The sequence below is a fragment of the Cimex lectularius genome, unplaced genomic scaffold, assembly GCF_000648675.2.
Source record: "Cimex lectularius strain Harlan isolate CLEC.00 unplaced genomic scaffold, Clec_2.1 scaffold335, whole genome shotgun sequence".
NCBI lineage: Eukaryota > Metazoa > Arthropoda > Insecta > Hemiptera > Cimicidae > Cimex > Cimex lectularius.
This window is the reverse complement of record NW_019392870.1, coordinates 240,768-267,785: the sequence shown is the minus strand read 5'-3', so window position 1 is coordinate 267,785 and position 27,018 is coordinate 240,768. Positions and strand designations below refer to the sequence as shown.

Genomic DNA, 27,018 nt, shown 5'->3' with positions numbered 1-27,018 from the left:
ATAAAATCAATGATTTTCATTTTTTATTCAGCTATTTCGACGATATAATTAATTGAAAAATCCGTTGTCAATTTTTGACCTATAGATTCGGGGATTTCCTTTGATATCCATCCCCACGGGTTAATTGGGGTAGTTTTATAACCGACGAAGTGGGGAAAGGTCCCCGGATAAAGCTAGTCGCTTCGCTCAGGGAATGTGTAAAACAATCAATAGTCGGTATAATGTCAGAAGGTTTACGGTCTGGGATTCCGAATCTAAGGCATTTTTTTAATGTACACCCCCATCCAACCGCCATCGCTCTTGGCGAAATTAATGTAAATGTCAGCCGTTATCGATTTTCACTTAAATACTTAAATAGGTCAAATATGACACAATTCAAGTCCTCAAATGCAAAACAATTAAAAAGAATACCTATTCTACTTTTTTACAAACTAATTTATTATTCACGAATACTCTTATCACGTTACGGTCTTGATGTAAAAGCAAATTCAATTTTTTCTGGCTAGCTTTCGACCTATTTTAAAATCATCAGAGAAAAACAATCTTAAATAAGTCTACAAATTGACATATTTAAGTTTTTCACGGAGATAATTTCTTTAAAGACCGACTCAGTCCCAAAACAGCTAAGATTGTAACGTAACTCTGTCGATGACCTTAAAATAGGTCGAAAGCTTGGCAGTAAAAATGAAATTTGCTTTTTCATTAAGACCATAACGTGATACAGAGTATTCGTGAGTAGAAAAGTGCTCGATACATATAACACTAAAAACATTATTCAATAATAATCCAATTAAGAACGAACGTAACCTGATCCTGGATGTTTTTAATTTACAACCATTTTCGTGGTCCAATTGACTAAATAACTTATTCTTTCAATTAATTAATCTTTTTGTAAGGGAATTGATTGAAATGGAAAAACTAGTGTTACGAGCGGGATTCGAACCCAACACCTTCGGCTAAATAAGCCTCGGCGAGACCACTTGAGCTATCGTGACTTCGATCCACTTGGACACCAACTCCCCATCTCAACCCACCTTTCGAAATTTGCCTCTTTTTGCCATTTTTCAAATGTCGTGTAATCAGGATTCGATTCTCAGTGACAAATGAAATGGCTATGAAAAGCTTTCCGGAAGATATACTTCGTTTTATTTATTAAATCCATTATATATCGAGGTCCGATTGACCAAATAACTTCTTTCAATTAATTAATCTTTATGTAAGAGATTGGTTGAAATGAAAAAGCTAGTGCCACGAGCGGGATTCGAACCCACGACCTTCGGCTAAATACGCTGCTGCTCTACCACTTGAGCTACCGTGGCTTCGATCCACTTGGGCACCAACTCTCCATCTCAACCCCACCTTTCGAAATTTGCCTCCTTTTTGCCATTTTTCAAATGTCGTATAATCAGCATTCGATTCTCGGCGACAAATGAAATGGCCACGGAGAGCTTTAGTGAAGATAGACTTGGTTTTACTTATTAAATCCATTATATTTCGTGGCCTGATTGACCAAATAACTTCTTTCAATTAATTAATCTATAAGTAAGGTATTGGTTGAAATGAAAAAGTTAGTGTCACGAGCGGGATTTGAACCCACGAACGTCGGCTCAATACGCCGCAGCTGTAACCGTGCTATCGTGACATCGATCCACTTGGACATCAACTCCCCATCTCAACCCACCTTTCGAAATTTGCCTCTTTTTGCCATTTTTCAAATGTCGTGTAATCAGGATTCGATTCTCAGTGACAAATGAAATGGCTATGGAAAGCTTTCCGGAAGATATACTTCGTTTTATTTACTAAATCCATTATATTTCGTGGTCTGATTGACCAAATAACTTCTTTCAATTAGTTAATCTTTATGTAAGTGTAAAAAGCAAGTGTTACGAGTGGGATTCGAACCCATCACCTTCGTATAAATATGCCACTGCTATACCAATTGATCTATCCTGACTTCGACCCACTAATTTATAACTTTTGATGATCGTAACAAAAAGGCGAATCAAGTCAACAATAGAAATTACACTATTGCTAAATTTTACTTTTTATTTTTCATTGTATAATCGGATTTATTGTGTAAATTATCAAAAATAAAGAGGCAATTTGAAATTTAAACCATATTTCGATGGATTATATTTCTCTAAATTTTCTCCTGGCCTGATTCTACATATTTCTTTTAAAAATTCGGAGAGATAATGCGAATTGTATGAAACCAGATTAATTACAAATTTCATATTTTTGAAAAATATTTTAAAAGTATTTTATATGGTGTTTTATAACCGTTGATCATTCCATAGCCAGAGGCGTAGACATTTGTCATTTGCAACCGTCATTTTCTATACAGACGTTAATACTTTGTTTGAAAATAAATTATCTAAATCGATTAGGTTTATCGCAAACCCGGCTACCGGGCGGTACTCAGTCCCTTAAAGAGTTCTCAACTTAATTCCTCCCTCCAGGGTGAACTACGATCCCGTTAGATTTTTTTTAACACTGCTGGGAAAACAGACCTCGTTGAAAAAGATAAAAAAAAAAATCATTCGAAACGAAAGAGCCGCCACATTCGCTTTGAGTTCCTCGCGTTTATAGAATGTACGGTTCAAGGGCTTTGTATAAACTAAGTGAAGCAGAGGTGGGTGGAAATTCTCACACAAGTTTCACCAGGGGGTGGCTCCCAATTCCAGCCCTCGCCCACCCTGCCCAACTCATAAGGGGAGGAAGGACGACCATTTAGAATCATATTATAGAAATGAAGTTTCTATTTTACAAAATCAATTTATCCGCGTATTAAATATACATCTGAAGTCATAAGATAAACAAAGAGGTTAATTTCATATTCACATTTGCTTGAATATTGTGAAATTATTGTAACACAGTAAAATCCTCAATAAGCTATATTTAGATACAAGACAATCCCAGACTAGCTAAAAAAAAAATATAATAGGCATAGGGGCAATATATAGAATGAAAGCATAAGTGCAAACCAACCCCTGCGCTGTCCCAAATTCCCAAAATTTTCCTGCGTGCATTGGAATATGCGTGTTTTGAAAACTTACCAAGGCTCATGGAAAAGTAATTTTAGATAAAAACAACAAAGTTTTTGTTCCCCGGTGTTAACAGCGATCTCCCCTTAAATGAGCCCGTGCCTCTCTAAGAAAAGGGCATGGGTCCTGATTCGAAATCGATCTCAGTGTGCATTAGCGACGCATGACGGGCACTTTTCGGAAAGCCTACACAGGATATTGCCTTGTATACAAAGATCACGATGTATATTTAAATGTTTCATTGGGTTTTATGGCTGTTTGACTATCGAATCCGTTTTAACCGTTTACAACTGAACTGATGTCTGGGAGAAAAATAATTTCTGGGAGAAACAGTGATAAAAACAAAATGCAGAAATATTTAAGGCAAAGCGTTAAACAGCTGGGGAAGTAAAAAATTGAAGAAAAAAAGGAATTTTTCCACTAGGTTTCTTTCCGGCTCATCGTGATATATGTCCTATTACTCCGGAAGATCTAAGCTATCCATCAGCGAACGACTTTTTCATATGGTTCGGCGCTTTCTGCGATTATCCCGTTTTAATCAAACGGATGTTTTATCTTTATAGGTAATCTGTTTTATTCCCTTTGGAGGATTAATTTTAATTGATTGTCATTTTATGTAGACGCTTACCCGAAGATTTCCTATTCTTATTAGATTCCGGTATTGATTATTCATTTATCTATCCTGGCCGCCCGTTTGTTCTACGTGTTTAGCCATTACGTAAGATTCTAAGATTTGCCTTCTGTTTTATTTTTTTAATTAATGACGTTCATAGGTTTTGCTCTAGATAATTTTTTATTTATTTATTTATATATAATCTGTACATAGGAAAGACATATTATTTACAGATGGGGTGGAATAAAAAAAATAATTATGAAAAAATATTAATAAATACAAATAATAATATATTAATAAGACAACATGAAAAAAAGAATAATCTCTGTACAAGGCAAAAAAGGTATGAAAGAAGAAAACAAACATATAATTTTTTTTTACGAGGGTTCGCAACAGCAGAGGTCATGAGGTCATATCAACCCTCAGGGTGCTGGTGTTTTTGAAAATAAGCCTATTTGTAAGTATGTAGGGTTCGAATGCTGGGCCGCTGGATTCGAACCGGTACGTTTATGAGCGCCGTGTCAACGCCTAAACCGCTGCGGCCACCGACGCCCCCCAATATTTAGTATTGCTGATAGAAAAAGTAACATAACTATTAATAATAAATGAAAACAATGTTATTTTTCAGGATTTATATGGTATTCAAATTATTCATCTATAAAAAACGGTTTTAGTACCGACATCAAAAACCTACACAAATTATTAACTTTTTTTAAGGCTTCCGTTCGTAATAATAAGTAAAAGGAGCAACATTTGGGAGATAGATAAGTAATATGTTTTTTCTTGATTCTATAATTAATAGGGCTAATTAAAAAGAAATGATATGTTTGTAACTCTTTCAAATTACAAATTAAGTATAGGATTTGAGCATCGATGATATAATTGATAATTATAATATACATTAATATTTTTGTGTGCTCATGCTGAATCGGAACATTGCGCCATCTTCAGTGAGCAACTGCCTGTCATTTTGTCCATGTAGGGCTTATGTCGTTGGGTCAGTCGGTTGTGGCTAGGGACGTTTGCAGTAATGGGCGAGGGTATGGTGTCCAATTGTCGATGGTGCTGTCGGTTATTATTTGTGAGTTATTAGAAGTTTTATTGGTTTCGATGTTGTTTTCTCCTAAACTTTTTGTTTTGTAGTTTTTTTAGTGTTGTCAAAGTGAGTGTGTGAATGTATGAGTTATTTGTTTCTATATCTTCAGGTTCTGCGGTACGTCGAGTTTTCGTCCTTTTGTGCGTGGTATATTAAAGTCATGCTTGTTTCTATTTTGTTTGTTCGTGATTGTGATATATTAAGCATAATTTGATTTTCCGTCGTTGTCTCTAAAGGAAGTGTTCTTTGAGTCGACATTTTAATTTCCTTCCAGTCTGTCCAATGTGCATTCGCATTGATATGTGATGCCGTAAAAATAGTTATTGTCTAATACGTAGACCCCATACTGGCGGACCACGGCCACTAAACCAGTTCTTATGGTATGCAAATTTAGGTGATCATACTTTACTTAACGGCTTCCTCCGGCCTTGCCCCAAATGAGGAGGCCCAAGGAAAGTAGGGAAATATTTTTCTTCATATTAATTTACCTAATCTAATAGGTCCCTCCCTTGCTGACTAATCCTTTTGGATACATTTTCTAATAAAACTATATATACAATATTTTAATAAATATACAAAGAGTAACCTGCCCGAAATTAGAAGTTCAGAGTAGCGCTACAATCCAAGTAACTTATTTATCACTAAAACCTTGAAAATAGTAGGTACTTTATAGATTACCTCGGTTAACAGTCTTGAGGAATTCATAAATGCTCTTTTACTAAACTAGTTCATTGAGGGTCGGTGGACATGTGGGGGCAGAAGAGGAGCTTTAAAGATTTCCTCGCACTCTCAAAGAGGTGATAGTTGACAGACTGTGTTGGCTATTGTGTTGCCAACGACTCGGCAGTGGACTGTTGGCTCTATAGAACCGCGTTACTGGTAAACATTGACATTTCCTGTCGTTATTTGGGTAATCCAAAAATCTGGTAGAAAACACAATGCTCTGGCTTGATTTTCAATATTGGGTAGAAACTCCCATCCTTCCTGCCACGAGTTGTCTGTCCAAATGTAATATATATATATATATATATATATATATATATATCAAAACCATTTTAGCACTGTTATATATGGCAATAATAGCAATTAAGTTCCAATTAATATTACATCCAGACAATTTAAATGCATATTATTGATTCTCCTTGATTTTCACAATATTCTGTACTGAACTGCTTAGATGTTTAATAATTTCTAGTAAATTCGGTCTACTTAATCTCTTATACCAATGGTCAACTTTCATAATTACATTCAGGAAGGAAGGAGGGAAAATTCAAAAGGTGCGGTTGAGATGGGAAGTTGGTGTCCGAGTGGATCGAGGTCACGATAGCTCAAGTGGTAGAGCGGCGGCGTATCTAGCCGAAGATCGTGGGTTCGAATCCCGCTCGTGCCACTGACTTTTTTATCTCAACTAAAAACCTTAATTAAATGTTTCATCATTACTAAAAAATATAAGTGTCCTGTTCTGATGCTATCCGACGAAAATGGTGTAATTTTACGAGCAAAACTATGAAATAAATTGTTAATTGAATTTTATGAGCAAAACCGTGTAATAAAGTGTTCCCATTGTAGTATATGTACCGCCGAAGCGAGTACAATAAATTGTTAGTTAAATTCATTATATAAAAAAATCGTATTCCAGTGTTTTGATTAATTTTCTACCAAACAATTAAAATTAATTTTTTAAATAAAAACTAATTAATTTTTAATCACAGTTATTTGGTTTATATTAAAATAAGTATGTCGTAATTGATATAACGACAATAATTTCATGTAGTTGAAATTCAATCTGTTGGTTGTATATAATACATATACAACTGTAGATAAAAATAATGAAGAAAAAATATATTAAATTTCAATAACGTTAAGTTTTTATTCCATCTATACATTTTTTAATTATAAATAATTTAATTTATAAAATATAATATTCGAATAAAATATATTACATATAAAATGTAATATTAATGATTATTTGGAAATCGTGAGGTGCGGTCTGGTATGACGTAGGTTTTAGAAAAACATTTTCTTATCGCGTCAACGTTTCGATCTTTATTGAGATCATCTTCAGGGCCTGGGATTTATTGTTTAAATTTTACAAATACATGTAGGATGTGCAAAAATGAATTTATACAATTACATTTGTGTACTGTTTATTTTTTCTCATTTGTGATTTATTCTCAATAAATATCTTAAATTCTTTAATTAAATATTATTTCTAAAATAGTATTTTATTGTATTATACACTTGAATTACAAATATTACAAAAATACAGAGGTTTACGAGCGGTAACGCCAGTCTTTAATCCAAGTTTGGAAGGTTAATCTGCCTTTAAAAGAACAGTGCTCTCACGCGCCGTTTATCAACTTTGTTATCTTTTTCTTTTTTATACATTTTAATATATCATTCTGTTTGACTGGTATGATTCTAACTTTTAATTTTACAATGAAATAAAATTATAACTGTTTAGATAAATTTGAACATTTTCTCTTAACATAATTTATTATATTTTGGTTTTTAAGAGCTTCCAGTTAGTTCGATTGATCGTTGCTTTGATTAGGTACTGACATGTTTTTTGTCCCTTATGCAAATAGTAAGAGACTGAAATTTCAAATTAAATTTTTATTATTACCAAGGAAAAATCTCAACTTTCAGCTTGAACGGGTTCGATCAAAGGGTGTGTCCTGAAAACCCGTCGCTCCAGGGATATTTTGAGAAATTGTTAAACGAACCGGTTGGACGAAAACCCAAAATAACTCCCAAAGGAATAATCATCTTTAAAGAAAAAACAAATCGTACAATTTTATCTGAAACATAGAATTTGTCTGTTGATATTTTTAAGCATTCACGAAGTTCAATATATCCGTCATGAACTGTCCGTAATGTTTTCTGCTATGGAGTGGTAAGTTGGGGGTACAAGGGCATAAAGAACGATAAAAAGTTTCAAAGGTTCTTTTTTGAATTGTTCCAAGTATACTATATAACACTCCAAACTACTATGTATTAAATCAAGAGACCTCCTACAATTAGTTACATGCGGTACACATTTATGCTACATTTTCAGTACCTACGTCGAATTAATTACAATGATAATATATATTATACTGTTATTGAAATTGTAAAAGAAAATGTGTATTGATGTAAAAAGTGTAACGAAATATCAGTTTTTTGGGGAATTCCTTTAGATTTTGATATTAAAAACCCGATTGAATAAGTTACCTCACTGTTAGTTATATATTTCTTTAAAAAGAAAAATGCCGAGCAGTACCTAGCGCGCATTTCGGTTTTATAGTGTAATTAATAAAGGTGTAAATTATTGTAATTGCATTCTACGTAAGGGTAGGGGATTGGGATAGGGAAAAAAGAGGTGGCCACAAGGCCTTCTGCACCTCGACCTGAGTAGATCTATAGTCCTCCTCTAATTTTATAAATCACTGGCTGGTCGACCTCCATTACTTGCCAGTGGCTCCTTACTGTAGGATATCACTCGCCCCTTTTCTTCTCCTAGTTGCAGGAAATCTCATCTACATAGACCCTCACAGAAACATAAAAATGTTCTGCAGTCTCCTCTTATTCTTGGCAGAATCTGCTGTGTTTCTTCTATCTGCACTCCTATCCCGTGCATGTGCCTTCTTTCTGTCAAGAGTCCAACTAGAATCCTAGTTATGTTGCGGTTACTCTCAAGTAATTCCTTTCTAAGTCTTGCTAATGGCCTGCAAAATACGCTGTTTCGACGGAAGGGACATAGTTTTAAAAATATAAAACTTAAAGGGGAAATGATGAACATTAACGATATGCCTAGCGAGAAAGATATCACTCCTTCAAATCTGTGTTCAATATGTAATAGTAAACCGTACAGTCGAATTTTTTTTAGCAGTAATCCTCGGTACATAGTCATTTATGGTATTCCTTGGAAAAAATTGTCACAGTCTGAGTTAATAAAAATTCTTAGCGGTCAAAATTGTCAAGGTATTGAATCGTAAAATTGCAGAATTGTTTATTCCATAATTTTTTTTTAACGAGGGTTCGCTACAGCAGAGGTCATATAAACCCTCAAGGGGCCGGTGTTTTTGAAAAAAAAAAGCCCATTTGTCAGAATATCAGGTTCGAATGCAGGGCCGCTGGATTCGAACCCGGGGCCTTTACCTTACAGCGATGAGCGCTGTGTCAACGCCTAAACCGTTGCGGCCACCGACGCCCCTACTATTATTTACATTATTATTAAATTTTTTGATGTAAGGAGAAGAACTCAGGCTGACGGTTGAAAAACCATATCTTTGAAACTCTTTTTTGTTACTTATACTTTGACAAGTACATTGATATTTATTTTGAAAATAAACCTTTTTGTTCTATTTTCTGTTTACCAACCTACATTTGTTATGTAGAGCCCGGATTTGTATGCCATTGCACAATCATTTTGATAACACTTGAATCCACCAAGGTGATCAGATTTACCAGGTTCATACCAATTTTATTCTGCATATTTTTGTACAGATATTTAAAGAATATTGCAGAAATTTGGATAGTTTAACAACATTGCAGATTTGCATTATTTGTGCATATTTAGAAAAAATCCTACTCATTTATCCTCTTTTCAACTTACTAACTCCCATACTAACTCATGTCCCACATGACTTAGTCCCTTTGTACACAATATGGTAAATAAAACCCCCACAGATGATACTTAACTATTCTTCTATAGAATGCACTTTTCATCCATCAAAACATATTACAAACATTTTCACAGTACGTTACGATATCAATAACTCACATATACGATTACTTCATTCCCCATGATTACCATCAAAGCAACTTCGAAAGAATATGGATAAGAGCTTTTCTCCCTAAAGCCAGGAACACGTTTTGGTGGGGTGTGCACATCTATCCGACGCAAGCACACGTCGCGTACAGTCCACAGCGTTTATCACAATAATCACTATCACAATCGCCACGCATCTTTTGTTCTTAATGCACTATTTTGAGCAAAACGTTATAGTAAATTGTTAGTTAAATTTTATGAGCACAACCATCTAATAAATTGTTTGTTAAACGTAAGTGTTTTAAATAAAGTTACTCCTAACCATCATAATTAAACAATGTTTATAAAAACTTAAGCATTTTTGATCTCGTTTAATTTGGTTTACATTAAAATAACATGTTGTAATTAATATAACGACAAAATTACATGTACTTAGTTTGAAATAAACTACAAAAAATATAAGTGTCCTGTTCTGATGCTACCCGCCGAAAATGGTGTAATTTTACGAGCAAAACTATGAAATAAATTGTTAATTAAATTTTATGAACAAAACCGTGTAATAAATTGTTCCAATTGTAGTATATGTACCGCCGAAGCGAGTACAATAAATTGTTAGTTAAATTCATTATATAAAAAAATTGTATTCCGGTGTTTTGATTAATTTTCTACCAAACCATTAAAATTAATTTTTTAATAAAAACTAATTCATTTTTAATCATAGTTATTTGGTTTATATTAAAATAAGTATGTCGTAATTGATATAACGACAATAATTTCATGTAGTTGAAAGTTCAATCTGTTGGTGGTATATAATACATATACAACTGTAGATAAAAATAATGAAGAAAAAATATATTAAATTTCAATAACGTTAAGTTTTTATTCCATCTATACATTTTTTAATTATAAATAATTTAATTTATAAAATATAATATTCGAATAAAATATATTACATATAAAATGTAATATTAATGATTATTTGGAAATCGTGAGGTGCGGTCTGGTATGACGTAGGTTTTAGAAAAACATTTTCTTATCGCGTCAACGTTTCGATCTTTATTGAGATCATCTTCAGGGCCTGGGATTTATTGTTTAAATTTTACAAATACATGTAGGATGTGCAAAAATGAATTTATACAATGCTAGAAAATTTTAGATCCAATCAAAGTATGAGTACTCACTCAATGTGTTTGTATTCCGTGTAGATGTGTCATTCTTGTGTGTCGTGTTGAGAGTGCCAGTGAGACATTTATGTTTTATGTATAAATACGTTGGATTTTGAAGAGGTAGAGAAGAAAGTCAAACTAAATAATAAAATTTAAACACTGTTTATAAATCCCAGGCCCTGAAGATGATTTCAATAAAGATCGAAACGTTGACGCGATAAGAAAATGTTTTTCTAAAACCTACCTTCACACCAGACCGCACCTCACGATCTCCAAATAATCATTGGCTAACGGTCACTAAACACCACACACTGTAATATTAATTATAAAATTTAATTGCATATTTGTACTTAATGAGTTGGGTTTAAAAATTAAAAAAAAAAATGGATTGACTATATAATACACAAGCAATCATAAACATGTTTACGTCAATAATTAATTTTATTAGGGAAATAAAAGTTTTACTAGGTTAAATGAGAGTTGTTTAATGTTTATTACACTTTTTTTAACCGATTTTGAGGCGTTTTTGCACGTTTTATAGTGTTTATTGTTTTTTAAAATTGAACAAAAATCCGGTGTTAAGATTGAAAAATTATTCATAGACGATGAACCGTTGTCGTTGTTTGTCGTTGCTGTTGGTTTATCGTTGTTTTGAAGTCCGTGTCTTTTTCAGACCGTCATTCTCAGAAAATTTGCTGATTGAGAAAACGGATTTGATTAGTAATTGTAATCGAGCGGAAGGTCGCCGCACCCACAATTTCGATCTGCGGATGGCAGACTTAATTAAATCTCATTTCCAGAATGATTTTTCACGTTGTTTCTCCAGCAAACAGACCGTGGGTCTAATGTTTTATTCAAGGGCCCGTTACAGGTGTCAGATTACGATGAGACCCGTCGTGAATATGCAGTGCAATCTCATCTCGCGGCTCGAATCGAAAAATCTCATTCGTCTCATCGGCCGACTCGCCTGCAGTCGGAGAATACAACCGGAGAATACATTGACCCGTTCCTTTGCCGTTTTATCTGAGAATATTAAAATTCATGTGCGCCAGAAACAGGTCTGTGCATAAATAAACAAAGCTCCGGGGCTGGTATTGAACCGGCGCCCGCTCTGCCCTATTGACTGGGCCACCTCTTCACTCCCCGGCCTATCTTTCCGCCCATGCCCACACCCGGCAGCCTTCCCTCGCCGCATATCCACAAGTATTTCGGCTTCGGCTGTCGGCGATTTCAAAACATGTGACCCTACTCGGGTATGCAGCACGAACGGCATTAAACCGAATGGCAGCCGATGTTTTGCCCCATAACATGCCTGATCCGGGCATTTCTGTGACAGTTCTCACGGAAAACACTCTCTGTGCTCCTAGACGTGCTCGGGAGTTCACTGGGATCGAGCAAATGAAACTAATCTCTTCTTAGCTCCTTCTATTCAACAACAACAACAACAAGTCTCTACTAGAGTAGCAACGATCCTGTTGTTTTCCCTAATTTTTTAACGAACCTGCAGGAACGCATTTCACGGATTCAAATCGTTACCTAGATTAGATTCATTGGTTTGGCCAGAAAATAGCGTCTTTTCAATTGTAGGATTAATTAGCTCATTATTTAAATTTTTTGTCTATATTATTTTTGTTTAAAAATACGCTTGTTTAATCTCTAAACTAAAAGCTTTGTTTCTCTTGTTTCTTCAAACTTCTTTAGTTGTGTCGAATAATTTGATAAGTAATCAGGTCTTTGGATGAAAGGCATTTAAGGCATTGTTTGCTTTACGAATTTCAAAAAGGGAACAACGCAACTGTTGCAGCTGAAAATTTATGTGCAGTTCAATAGAAGTGTTCGTCATGTCCAACGGTAGCTTGCTCGATTTAAATAAGGAAATTTGTTCTTGAAAAGATGAGCGCAGTATGAGGTTCAGCACGACATACTGAGGCATAGGCTAAAAGAAAATATCTTTTTGACGACCAGAGAACTAGAACCATTGGAAACCACATCGAATGACTTGGGTTTGTCCTACTGTCCATCCCAAACATACTCAGCAACATAATTTGGCGGATCGCATCTCAATTTGCTCTTTACTCCTTCATCGTTACTCTTACTACCCATTTCTTCATAGATTGGTAACATATGATGAAATTTGGATGACAACGGTCAACGACCCCCGTTGTTCCAAAACAACATATGCACGAAAGAAATTAGATGCTGTGCATTTGGTTGGACAGGTCCCTTGCAGTTTGTGTTTCACCACAATGGCAAACGGTTAATAGTGAACTGTACTGTGAACAGCTAACCCGTTTAGACCATCGAATAATGCAAAAACGGTCTGCACAACCAAATTGAAAAGGTGTAGTCTTTCACCACGACAACGCCCGTCCCCACGTTGATTTGAGGACCAAACAATTACTAATTAAGCTGAATTGGGAAATTTTATGACACCCACCAAACTCTCCGGACATTTCACCTTGTGAATACTATTTATTTCGGCCATTAAAAAATTATTTAAATGGCCAAAACGTTTGAAAGTTTTGAAACTGTTCAAACAGCAGTTCAAACGTTCCTGGACGCAAAAGATGGAAATTTGCGAAATGAATAGACATGCTACCAGAAAGATAGATGGCATGAAGTAGTGCAAATAATAGTCAATACATTCCCGAATAGTTAAAAACATGCCATTTACAGTAAAAAAAAAAATATATATATAATGCAAACAAAGGCACTATTTTCTTGCTAACCCAATAGCAGGCTTCCCTCTTGTAGGATGAAAATTTGAATAATTAATTGCATATTTGTTATTTGTACAGAAACTTTATTTATGGATTTCTTGAGAAACCGACGTATAATTGTGAGAAACATTCTTCCCATAAATCTACCCCACATATTTATACCTTTGTCCTTAATCGTTATATCGAAAGACCGTATTCTTTGCAAGCTGCTGGATAAGATTTCTTTACTTCACCATTTAAACGTGCTCAAATACTGAAAACAAGTAGGCCCATAAATAGGCTGTAACCGAATTCTGAGACAGAAACATTCTAATTTGGGTAAACGGTATACAGGGTGACTCTCTACTGAATGCATTAATTTAAAAAAAATAATCAGCCTAAAAATCAAACAAAACACATAAAAGATAAACAATAAACATCGTGAACTACCAAATTAAGTTGATTTTTTCTCTTCTTTTGTGCTTTGTTTTATTAGGTTAAAGTTGGCACAACTTAGATATTGTTGTTTTTCTTTCCTTTGTGTTTAGTGTAGATATTTTGTTCAATTTTTTTGCTTTGGTTGTTAGCTATGTTTATTGTCTCTTCTTTTATGTGTTTTGTTACATTTTTCTTTCTCTCCGTGCTTTTTTATTAAGGTAAAGTTGGGAGTTACATTTGGCTCAGCACAAAAAGTGGAATTACTACCCATTCTCCCTTTTTCACACTGTCACCACTTTTTCTCATTTAACATAAAATTTCTGCATTTCGGTTCGAAACAATTAAAGAAAAGAGTATACCCCTAGAAAGCTTATTAAACGAAGAAGTTTTTATGATATTTGACAAGATCTAATGTGAATTTTTCCAATAGGATTAATTAATTTTAAAGCTGTTTTTGAAAGATTTACAAGTTACAATGTTTTGTTACCATAAACTAAATTAAAAGTTCTAGAAGGGAAGGGATAAAGGAATTTTTTAGAAAATAAGCTCTTTTTAATTTTCACAAAACTGAATAGTTCAAGACCTACGAGTACATTTATGAGGGTAGATATTTGACAAAAAATAAAATGTTGAATTTCCGCGAAAGAATTGAAGAACTGACCATAGGTTGGTGTTTTTTCTTCCGTTAGGGGGGTAGTATATGTATGCTGGTGAAGTTGTTGAGTAGAGAGACACTCTGTATATTCTTCCAAATGCATTGTCTACTTTTTGTTAGGATATCCTTCAATCTAGGTACAGTATTGTGGCACTATATCCACTTTAAACATTTCTTATCGTTAATAAAAAAATTGAGAAAAAATGGAGAGAATGGATAAGTATTAAGTTAATTTTGTGAACAACTGGAAGAAAATGTATGAAAATATAACATGACAAAAACTCTGATCTTAAGGAACGCGTCGAAAAAATTTCATCAAAATCGTACCAGTAGATTTCGAGAGTATTTGTTACATGCAAACCAACTTTGTCTCTTTATATTATTAGTATAGATTTGTTAAATTGTTGTCCAGTTCCAAACATGTCTGAAAATCTCTATACCATTTATCAACAGACGATAAATGCAATATCTCACACTACAGTGTATGCAGTTTGACTGCTTTTGTCGACCGATTGAACTTAAATCGGTGTCGTAAACTACAGACGACTCAATAGACCCAGAGCTGATCAGAGAACGATTGCTAATAGCCGGCTGAGCACCATGCCTCTCCATCGTTGGAGGTGACTAATTTATTACTCTCTCGTCGAATGGACGAAACCATAAATTACATGGAAATGTTATTATTTTTTCCCATCAAATTTATTTATTTTATGCCAGCATATATCCATTATTAGATTACACCATAACTAAAATGATCGAACTAAAATAATTGTACATCAACATAATCAATTAAATTTAACGCTGTAGTTAACCTAGAGAAAATATCCTATTTTAGAGCTACCTGTCCTATTTTTTAAATTCGAACATAAAACATAGATTCACTAATTTCGTGGTCCGCTTGACCAATTAATATATTACAATTAATTAAGGTTTTTAGTTGAGATAAAAAAAGTCAAAGGCACGAGCGGGATTCGAACCCACGATCTTCGGCTAAATACGCCGCTGCTCTACCACTTGAGCTATCGTGACCTCGATCCTCTCAGACACTAACTTCTCATCTAAACCCCACCTTTTGAATTTTCCCTCCTTTTTGCCATTTTTCAAGCCATTTTTGGAAGCGCTCCGTGCCTATTTCATTTTTCGTCGAGAATCCAATCCGAGGTCACGATAGCACAAGTGGTAGAGCAGTGGCGTATCCAGCCGAAGATCGTGGGTTCGAATCCCGCTCGTGCCATTGACTTTTTTTATCTCAACTAAAAACCTTATTAATTGTAATAAACCATAGACTTGGGAAACTATTAGATTCTTAATTTAAATGTAGACTTATGCTTAAAAAAGGGGGAAAAGCTCTTAAAACACCGCTTTTGCATTTGTTCCGCAAAAAATAAATTTATCCCAGTTCATTTTAATCTTTCATTGTTTTTAATCCCAGGTTGGACGAATTACAGAAAGTTGCGGACAAACCATTTCCTCACTAGTTTCATACCTGCTTGTGTTTGAACTGGTACGTTCTCCTAACTGTTATCAGAGTACCGAATAGAAATTTCACCAACAAACCCTATCAATGTGCCTTTAATTTTAACGTCCTCCAAAATATTGTTTATATAAGTCAAAAATAAAATAGGCCCTAATACAGAGCCCTGAGGAACACTATACTGAATGAAGCTGAAGTCATTCAAAGTCAAACCTTTGAACACGATGGAACACAGAGAGATAATGCTGCGATATTCTGCGATAAAAACTTTTTCCTGTCAATTTCTCTTGTCCATTTGACAGGAACCCCCTTTCGAAGAGGGTTGATTATTATTTCCCACCATCCTGCTTATTAGAAACCCTGATTCTTTTATTTATTTTAATTTTTAAATGGTCATATTTATTATATTTAAAGTAGTTCGTAAAGTAGTAAAGTAGTCGTTTAGTTAGTAAAGTAGTCAAATATTTAAAGTAGTCCTGTTGGATCACACATATTCAAAAGCAGCATAGTTTATGTGTTCGCCATTTAATTTTGTAATTTATATAGACGTTTTTATTTTGAATTATTATATATCTAGCAGACTTATTAAGAGCATTTGGTATATAAGTAGCGTTACTATACATCTAAGGTATTAAAACAAACTGTCTAGGTTCCACTAGATCTCGATTTGCTTGACTCACTGTGGTTTAATTTGTCTAGATTGTAAATCAAACAGGATTATATTGACTACTGGTATATAATAATTCAATGAATATATAGCACAAATCAATGTGTACAGAAAACCCACTGCAACCGACATCATTAACCGACAATCCAACCACCCATATCACCATAAAATTTCGCCACTACGACACATGATGAAGCAGTCACTCAACACTGACAATTACAACAAAGAACTACAAAGAATAACGAATAATAGTAATAAAGCACAAAGAAGCGCCATACAGAAACTGAAAATAATAACAAAAAAAACACAAAACAACAATCCATTATATTTAGTAGTCTGATTGATCAAATTACTTCTTTCAATTAATTATTCTTTGTATGTAAAGTCTTGGTTGAAATGAAAAAGTTAGTGCCACGAGCGGGATTCGAACCCACGACCTTCGGGTCAAATACGCCGCTGCTCAACCACGAGCTATCGTGACTTCCAGAAGTTCGCATCTCCAGGAAAAGAAACCTACAGACTAACGAACTAGTCAAACAAACTCGGACTTAAAACAGCAATGTGGACCAATAATAACACAGGTAAGCAGCTAGACACACCACATGTCAATGCGGATACATATACATTGGACAGTCTGGGAAGTCTAAAATGTCGATTAAATCAAATTGTGCCACAATTTATAAATCACAATCACGAACAAAGTACAATGGAAACAAGCATTATTTTAATACAAAACGCACAAAAAGGACGAAAACTCGACTTACTGGAGAACCTAAAAATATAGAAACAAATAACTCTTAAATTCGGAAAACTTATAAATGTATAAACACACATTCAACACTACTTTGACATCTCTAAAAATACTTCGAAACAGAAAAGGCGATCAGTCAGGAACTAATAACGCAGAAATAATAAACGACAATGGAAATAACCGACAGCACAACCGACCGATGAACACCATAACCATATCTTATGCTACAAACGCCCCTAGCGTCAACCGACGGACCCAACGACATAAGCCCTACATGGACAAAATGACAGACAATTCCTCACTGAAGATGGCACAATGCCAAAACGCGTTAGAGTGGTTCAACAAATCTGCACCCAACAAGTGACCCAGTTCCAATTCAGCATGAGCACGTAAAAATAGTAATCTATATTACAAATAACAATTATATCATCGTTGCTCAAATCCTATCATCAATTTGTAGTCTGAAAGAGTTAGAGACATATCAGCATTTCCTTTTAATAAGCAGTATTAATTGTAGTAATAATGAAATGGCCACGGAGAGCTTTATCTCAACTAAAAACCTTAATTAATTGTAATATATTAATTGGTCAAGCGGACCACGAAATTAGTGAATTTAATGATTAAAAATGAAGTATACTTCACTAAAGCTCTCCGTGGCAATTTCATTTGTCGTCGAGAATCCAACCCGATTACACGACATTTGAAAAAGGAGGGAAAATTCAAAAGGTGCGGTTGAGATAGGAAGTTGGTGTCCGAGTGGATCGAGGTCACGATAACTCAAGTGGTAGAGCAGCGGCGTATCTAGCCGAAGATCGTGGGTTCGAATCCCGCTCGTGCCATTGACTTTTTTATCTAAACTAAAAACCTTAATTAAATGTAATATATTAATTGGTCAAGCGGACCACGAAATTAGTGAATTTAATAATTTATATAGGTTTTTGATGTCAGCACTATAACTAAAATAATTTATTATAGAATAATAATTTGAATGTAATGTAAATCTTGAAGAGTAACATTGTTTTCAGTTATTATTTTTTCAATCCGTAATTACGAAATATTAGTATGATTTTCTCCCCATTGACATATAAACTCTTTCTGGATAAAATGGTAGTTTCTCAATGAAGATTTCGCAGTGCCGAAACGCGTTTGAGTAATTCAACAAATCCGCGACTGAAAACGTACCCAAAAAGTGACCGTAGCCCTTTCAGCGTGGAAAAAATTGGTGTAACTTATTCGAATTGTTATCATACAAACATTAAAATAAAGAAGTATATCATTCACGGAATTCAATTATTTAGTGATAGCTAAAATGTCTGTTTGTTGTGAGTGGATAAGTTTTCTTAAACCACGTTATATAACAGAAGTATCGTGAAAATTTATTATTGTTAAGGATGTGCTATATATTTCTGAAAAAATTTCATGTTTTTGAAAAAAAAGCCCATTTGTAAGTATGTCGGGTCCCGGGTTCGAATCCAGCAGCCCTGCATTCGAACCCGGGACCTTCACCTTACAGTGATGAGCGCCGTGTCAATGCCTAAACCGTTGCGGCCACCGATGCCCCCAGTAACTATTTCTCGTATTGAACTGTATTGATATATGTTACTTTAACAACTTGGGACAAGAAAGGGGTGAATTTTCAACTGGATATGAAAAATTTTGTTTGGCAAACATAACAAACGAACCAGGCACCAGGTGCAATGGTAGGGTGAAGGGCCATTTTGTAGAAGATCCCAAATTAGAAATTTCAGATGGTCGCCAAAAGAATCACCCCTGTAATGCCAGTACATGGATAAAACATTGAAGAAAAAACACTGCTCCTGGCTTATTCATGGGATCAGCTAAGCATTAGTACATTTGATAAATTTGGTGTTGCCCAGAGGCAACGTTGGGCAAGAAAGGGCTAAGAAATATTAAATAGCACAAACGAGACCGTACTCTGATAAAGCAAGGCCAGGACTACAATGAGGTGAAGTAGAAGCCAGGTTCCACCCATTTTGGTTTTTTTAAAATTTGTATTCATACGAGCGATATTTTTTTTTGAGTATCTGTTTTTTTTAAACCTCGTTACGGTTAACAATTTTTTGTAAAGAGTGGGATTTGAGGGATCCTCGAGAGATCCGGAATTTTAAAAGAGTACCACCCATGCTTGTTGAACAGTAACTTTGTTGTTGAATTTTTCTATGCGCTTTTTTCACTTTCGCTAACTTGTGCAAGTGGTGTTCACACTCGAATGTTACAAACCAAGTACGTACGTCAGTCGACGTGTTTTTAGGATCGCGATCAATAGTATTTTGCAGGGCATTCGCGTTGGGCATGCTGTTCATTGCAGATTGTCACCCTGGACCAAGACACAAGGTCAGAGACTCATCGCCGCTAGAATTTTTAAACCGCCTCCGCATAGACCTTCAATGTATCCCACACTTCAAATTCACAAATAGAACTGGTTTTCTTCTCAAAAGATTTTGCTGTTAAGAGTCAAAGACACTAGACTCATTGCCTACAATTTTCAATAAAATGCCGATTAAAAAGGTACCAATAACAAAAGACTGAGGGAGATTTTTTATTCTCGCAAATAAGGCGTTTTGCGGTAAGATAATAAAGTTATTAGTTTGTTTACGGAAATTTAAAAGCCTATGAGATAATGAACGTTTTTCAAAAAATCTGCCCTCGTTCCTTGAACACCGTTAATGATTTAAGCCGAGTCGCAATCAATGCTGCTTAATTCTCTTTCCCCAGTAGAAAGTCAAGGTTCCTATTATTATATTAAGTTATAAATATTTTCCAACTGAAAACCCGTGTCTTTGGTGGCGCGTTTCGTCCAAAGTCCGAAGGTTTTCAACCATTTTCGGACGTTTTGCAAAGAAACTTTTCTCTAACAAGGGAAACGACCGATGAAATTGTTTTTTTTTTTGTACATTTTACCTCGACATCGCCAGAGAAAATGCTTTGAGAAATCGATACTGGATAAAACGTAGAGTAGTTGGTGACGAAGCCGCCTGACCCAGCTCTTTGCAAAATTGTCCCTCCCCGTTCACATCCTCCACCCTTCTGTTCAACTCAATGTATCCCCCTTGCTCGAAGTGGTTCTTGGAAAACACCACCAACAAGTAATTACGACCATGGCAACAAAAATTTCTCATTCATTTAAACGAATTCCGACCATAACGGTATGAAGCAGAAATTGATTAACGATTTTGTGTTACTACTGATATTTTTAAATAGCCGTTAGTTCTATTATTCATGTCAGCTGGGTAGAAATAATATAAATTCATTTAAAAAAAAACAAAAACTTACAGTCTTGTAAAAATATGCAAAACCATATAAGACGTGCTTGGCATTGTTTCGTGTCAGACATTTTTCTATTTTTTTTTCTAGTTCGGCTTTTAAATTTTTATCATTTAGAACTTTTTTGTTTTGTTTTCGAATAGGATAAAATTTCGAATGTAAGGGCCGAAAAGCTCAAAATTTTAACACATGACATTTTTTTGTACAGGGTGATTAGGTCAAATTTTGTCAGGTGCTTCTACACCTCAAATGCCTAAAATGGTCCTTTGACAGATATTTTATGATTTTTTCATCTATATACGGCTCTTATCATATCTCTACTTTCAACATTTTGAAATATTAATTTTTGTGATAATCCAAAAAAGCATTGAAAATATCGTTGAATTTTTCTTTTTTGTGCTTTTTTATTTGATTAAAGATTGTTTTTACAACTTTTGTATTGTTGTTCTATTTTTCTTTTGTCTTTTTAGTGTAGATGTTTTATCAACTGTTTCTGCTTTGGTTACTATGTTTATTGCCTCTTTTTTATGTGTTTTGTTTTATTTTTCTTTCTCTTTTCTTTCTTGATTAAGTTAAAGTTGAGAAATAAATTTGGCACAGGACAAAAGTTGATTTAATGATTATACTATAAGTGAGTAAACCATGACATTCTTATGAGGATGATGGAAGAGTAAGCCTTATAATAATATTAACGGTCAAGTAGGTTGGATCTTCAATAGCATGCCGTACCCACTGTAGTTGGGCATGATTTTATTTATGATTTTAATAATATGTTTTGCTAAATTTAAATATATAATAAATCGGCATGGAACCAGAGAAGGAAGCCTGGGATGCGTCTTCCCAATATGGCGTCGTATACCCGTCATAAACTGCACCTAGAAAAAGAAGTCTTTTCAGAGGATCTTCGGAAGAGGTCAAAACAGAGAAAACTTCCTTACGGTTTTCGCCGAGTTTTCGACAGTTTTATACTGTCATCTTCAGGGCCTGTTTTATTATCATATAAACAAACAATTAAAACATGAAAAAACAATAATTACAACAATAATTGGATATCTTACTTTAAAACCTTAATAGGAAATTAAACAACATGGTGTTTTGGGCACAGAAGTACATTATGTTTTTTTCGGCTCAGCATCTAAATATTGATTTAAATGGAATACTTTAACAATTAAAAATTATAGCTAAAATTACAGTAAAAATAAAGTTAAAAACGTGGTCGAGAAAGGTTACCTCATATAAGTCTAAAAAACCAATAAAATCCACCTTTTTTTAGTTTTTCAGGTACAAATGATCACAGTACGTTCTTCCGAAGATCCTTTGAAAAGACTTCTTGTCTTTCTGTCCAGCAGGTCGATAATCTAGTTCATCGTTGCACCTAGAAACTTAAAAAGGTATGTTCCAGATGCTGTTGGCTCCCAACCTGCAGACATTTTTATTTTCAGAGTTGGTTTAGTGTTATCCTTCGCTCTATGTTGGAACAGATTTTTGTAATTTATATGAATTATTAACGGACACGAAAATATTCATCGGGAGATGTCTCTGGCTCAAGTAGATTTACTGTCCATTGAGAAATGAACATTTAAAGTAAATTATTTTCATTGTAAACGAACTGCCAATTAAGTTGAAGGATCTGCTTTGATATTTTCTCTTGGATTCTGCGTGATGATGAACCTAAAGTTAGGTAACAGTCTAATAAATGATGATGGCGAGAAGGCGAAATGCGTCTGACATACCAAACGGACAAAACGACCAGACAACTCATTGAAGATTTTGCTGACAATTTCAAATAAAAAATAAATTACTTGGATTTCACCCATTTGCTCGAAGGTTAATTTTTTACGGACTTGTCCTCCACTAGCAGATTTTCGAACTTCGAGTGTGCACCATCCTCGTGTCTACTCCCTAATAGAATATAAAATTAAAGGAACTAAACGCTGTAGAAAAAGGCTGTTTACAGATTTTGTAGGCTAAGCATGGGAATAGAATATGCGAAATAGTTTCATTTCAAATAAATTACACCACATACAACTGCAGTATCCATGATATATATCTATCACTATCCTTCTAGCATATTTCCTACATAATCTCAATTGCCCACAAAATTTAAAACAAAAGGAACTTGAAAGATCAAGAAGTGTTTTAGGCAGCACCAAATCTGTTCGGGAGCGACTAAAGCGAGAGGTCTTTAGTAGTTTCATGTCATTGCGACGAAAATAGTTCCTAGTTGTCTTCTGTATTTTTGATTTGTTCGGATTATTTAATTCCTAGAAGTTTATTAGGATATTTTTTCTCAAATGCCCATTTACTCCCGTTAAGAGTCAAGGCCTGGCACTCCTCGACAAAGTGTGACATGTAAACGGGACACCTGTGCAGAGCTTGCCTTCTGCACCTCGACCTGAGTTGATCACTGGGTAGCTTTAGGTTGTTAATCGACCTCCATTCCTTGCCATCGGCTCCTTAGAGTAGGATTTTGCTGTCAGCATTTCCTCAACTTGTTTTAAGATTCTACACCTAGGTAAATAGCCCTCACAAAAACGTAAAACAGGTTCAGGTGGCAGAACCCTGTCATGAGTCCAACCAGAATCATATTTCTGTTGCGGTTACCTTTCAATTATTGCCCTAAAACGTGAGGAAGCTTAATGGCTCCAAATTTTCTACTCGTGCTAATAGCCACAGAGTTGTTAAATCTCATATAAGTTGGATTATTTAGTCTCAGCTCAAGACTGATAACTTATCCATGTGCATTCTGCGCCAATCCTCAGAGTCTATAATATTTTCCTCACTGAAGAAGGCGCAATGCCGAAACACGTTTGAATAAGTAAAAAACCCGCGGGTGGAAACAGACCCAGCAAGTGACCCATTGCCGGTTCAACTTGTCTATAGTATCTTATTTAAACCCATTTTTTTAAATATCATATCGCATTTCCGTTTTCCCTTGGCTAATTTAATTGTAAACTGGATTCGACTATAATTGTAATATCAAAATTATGCCACACTTCGGCTAACAGATATCCAAGTCCTACACGCTTATTTTGTATTTTTTTTTTTTTTTTTTTTTTACTGGGGCTTCCGACATCTGGGTCATTTCAGCCCCAAGCTAAGTCAAGTCAATATTCTATTTACAAACACTACATTCATACAGATAAATACATTCATACACATAAATACATCCATACAATACACTCATTCCGTTTGGTCGGTGGAGTACTTGATATTCCTCCACCGACCTATACTCGAACTAAACTAGATTGGGGTCGATGGAGTACTTTTATAAATATTCCGCCATCGACCCCGAACACATACTCATACGCTCTCATCGTTCGAGAGGCGATGATGATGTTATATTTCACCTTCACCCCTCGCCATTCACGCTAATAAATACATGCACTCAGACAAACATATAGACACACAACACATGAGACATACTATATACAATAAAAAACCCCAATTTCCCGCAAAAATCGGAACAGGGGACCCTGAAACCCGCTGCAGTGCTCGAGTACCTTCTTCAGATTGGATGGCATGCCTACGCGCTCCCTGTAGGGAGCCAAGGCATGGCATGTTTCCAGTATGTGGGACACATCGAGCAACCTTTCTCTGCATTATTTTGTAGTATTATGCACCATCCAATTTGTTATTAACATAGTGTTGCATTTAAGTAAATTTCATTTTATCCCAGAACAGCCAATGCCAAAGCTATGAAGGGTTTTAAAAAACTGAGCTGGATAGTCAGCTATAAGCTATAACCGGATTGAGAGCAATATCCGATGGACATAGTGTAAAAGACTGTTTAGACACCTCAACAAAACTGTTACAGTCAATGTTGAAATGAAAAACATTTCTCCAAATTTAATTGTTTTCCGAAATTGGTTTACAATGTTTAGCGAAGTAAATATGTTCTCCTGGACTACAAAAGACCCCTCTGAATGCAGAGTTGGGCAAAATCTAACTAATTCAATCATGATTAAGAATTTTGATTGAAATTTAATCATGATTGAATTAGTCATGAGTAAATTAATCATTATATGATTTAATCATAATTAATACAATCATGAGGTATGACTAAATCATATAATGATTAATTTACTCAATACTAATTCAATCATGATTAAACTTCAATCAAAATTCTTAATCATGAATGAATTAGTTTGATTTTGCCCAACTCTTGCTACAATGGCCAACTTACCAAAATCCAACCGACTCCGGATAAAAATTTTGAGATGAGAGTCGTGCTCAAGGCCAACCTTCAAAAATTGTAATCATAAACGAAAACGGAAGTTACATAATTATTCTACATGTCTATTTTATTACAATCAAGATTCCTAGATGGTGTATTTTCCAAATAATGTAGAAATCTCTCCTTTTAAGTGGAATAAATTTTAATTCAAAGAAATATTTTTTCCATTGATCGGTTATGTAAACATATTTACTTTTCAAAGCGTAGCTTGTTCTAGGATTTTTTTATTTTATTTTATTATTAATATCATTATCATTATTTTCTGGCTTTTCATAACGACGGAGTTTTACTTATAATTGGAAGATTGATTTTTGTTAAATAATGTGTTGAAGGATTTTCGTTTTGATGAAATAAATTTCTGTTAGAAATTTTTCATTTTTTGAGCACCCATTTGAACATGGTTTATCGAAATTTAGTCATGACTAACTATATTGTGACTAAATTAATCATGCCTCGTATTTAATTACTAGTCATGATTAATTTAGTCATCAATCACATATGGCGACTAATGACTAAATTAGTCACTTACTACCAATCATGACTAACTATCTGAGTGATCAATCATTAATCATTAGACTAATTTTTGCCCAACAATGTCTGAATGACGGTTACCTATACAATTAATTACTATTAATTATATCTTTAATTACAATTTGTGTTGTACTAATCTAGAAGTGGCATAAAGAGCAATAAAGATCGATGAATTTTCCTTTTTACAGAAACATAGGCCTTACTCACATTTAAGACAGCATTGAGTAATAAAACACTACGGTTCTGATAGTTGAATTTTTGTTTAAAAAAAATATATTTCCGGTTTGTAAATGTGAATTCAATTTTTACAAATATAAAAAGCAGATATGTTTTTTATTTTATAAACTGCACCGTCTTTTGACAGAACTTTCATTTTACTTTCACAAAATATAAATCATCTGACTCATCACGACAGTAAATATATTGAGGAGCGCAATGCTGATAACAGGAGGGTTGAAGAAGTCCTGAACCCCAACCGTATCAGAGCTTAGCGGCTTATTCACTTTTAGAAGACCTGTCACACTTTCTTACGTATTCTAAAATTATCAGAGCGATTTATTTAACAATTGTACTGTGGTTTAACTCATTTCGAATATAAGTTGGCCATCTGATTCTTCCGGTTAATGAGGTAAAATTATTACATTAAATGTTGCAATTCTAGTAATATTTTTATATTTTTTAAACTTTATATAATTATCACGTACGTATTTTTCACAGGTATTTTTCTAGCTCTAACCCCCGCTTAACAAACACCATATAAAAAAAATGTATCCATAAATTTTAATCTTGATTAAGTAGCTCTCTGCTATTCGCAAGAACACACTATCAAAAAAGGACAGACCATTCCGTAAAGGACATAATGGTAGAAAATCTGGGACAACTCTAATCGCATTAGAATAATTTTAACTCTCCTATCATACACAAAAGTTAATTAACATAATTGCTTTTAATAATAGTTAAACTATTAAAGAACGGAAACAGGAACGTGCAACCTTACTTTTAACCTTATCAAGTCAATACTTGATGTGACCAATTTTGAGCCGGCAAAGGAAACCAATCATCTATACACATGCAAAGAAGTCAAGCAGCTCGTTTGAAAAGAAATGCCGTTTTTATACTAACACAATAACAATAATCTAAGCCATCATACGTCTCTCCCTGATACATTTAAATAACTTACAGAATTCAATATTGATAATACGTATTGATTCACCTCGTCTGAGAAGCTCGTGGTAATCAAGAGCACGACTGAACGATGGCCCTTCGAGAGGCTCAAATGAAAGAAAAGGATCGCGCTGACCAGGAGGATCGGCCATACCAATCTGACACACAAACACCTTCTTCTGGGTCAAAACCCCCAGGTGTCCGTTTTGTAGAGAAAAGTTGTTCAGTGTGACAGATCTCTCGTCTCCTAATAAGAAGCGAGTAGGCATGACAATTAACATAAATGCGCTACTCGGATCCTGTGACCTCCTGTTTTTAATTCCTTCATAGAAACGGGGGTGTTTCCATACATCGAAGAATTATGTCTTTGTATATACGGTGTATATGTGCATATCTTCACTGTGGTTCAAGTGGAAAACATTATTTTACCTCATATTTGAAAAAT

General features: G+C 34.6%; 1 protein-coding gene across 1 annotated transcript in view; it reads right to left on the bottom strand.

Annotated features, from left to right (window-relative positions):
- Positions 1-20,859, bottom strand: part of LOC106672433 (protein FAM210A-like) — a 49,850-nt gene extending 28,991 nt beyond the window's left edge. Inside the window, exon 1 of the mRNA XM_024228888.1 lies at positions 20,651-20,859. Coding sequence (XP_024084656.1) covers positions 20,651-20,711 — 61 coding nt within the window. The 5' untranslated portion in view covers positions 20,712-20,859. The remainder of the gene's footprint in view (positions 1-20,650) is intronic.
- Positions 20,860-27,018: the final 6,159 nt, after the last annotated feature.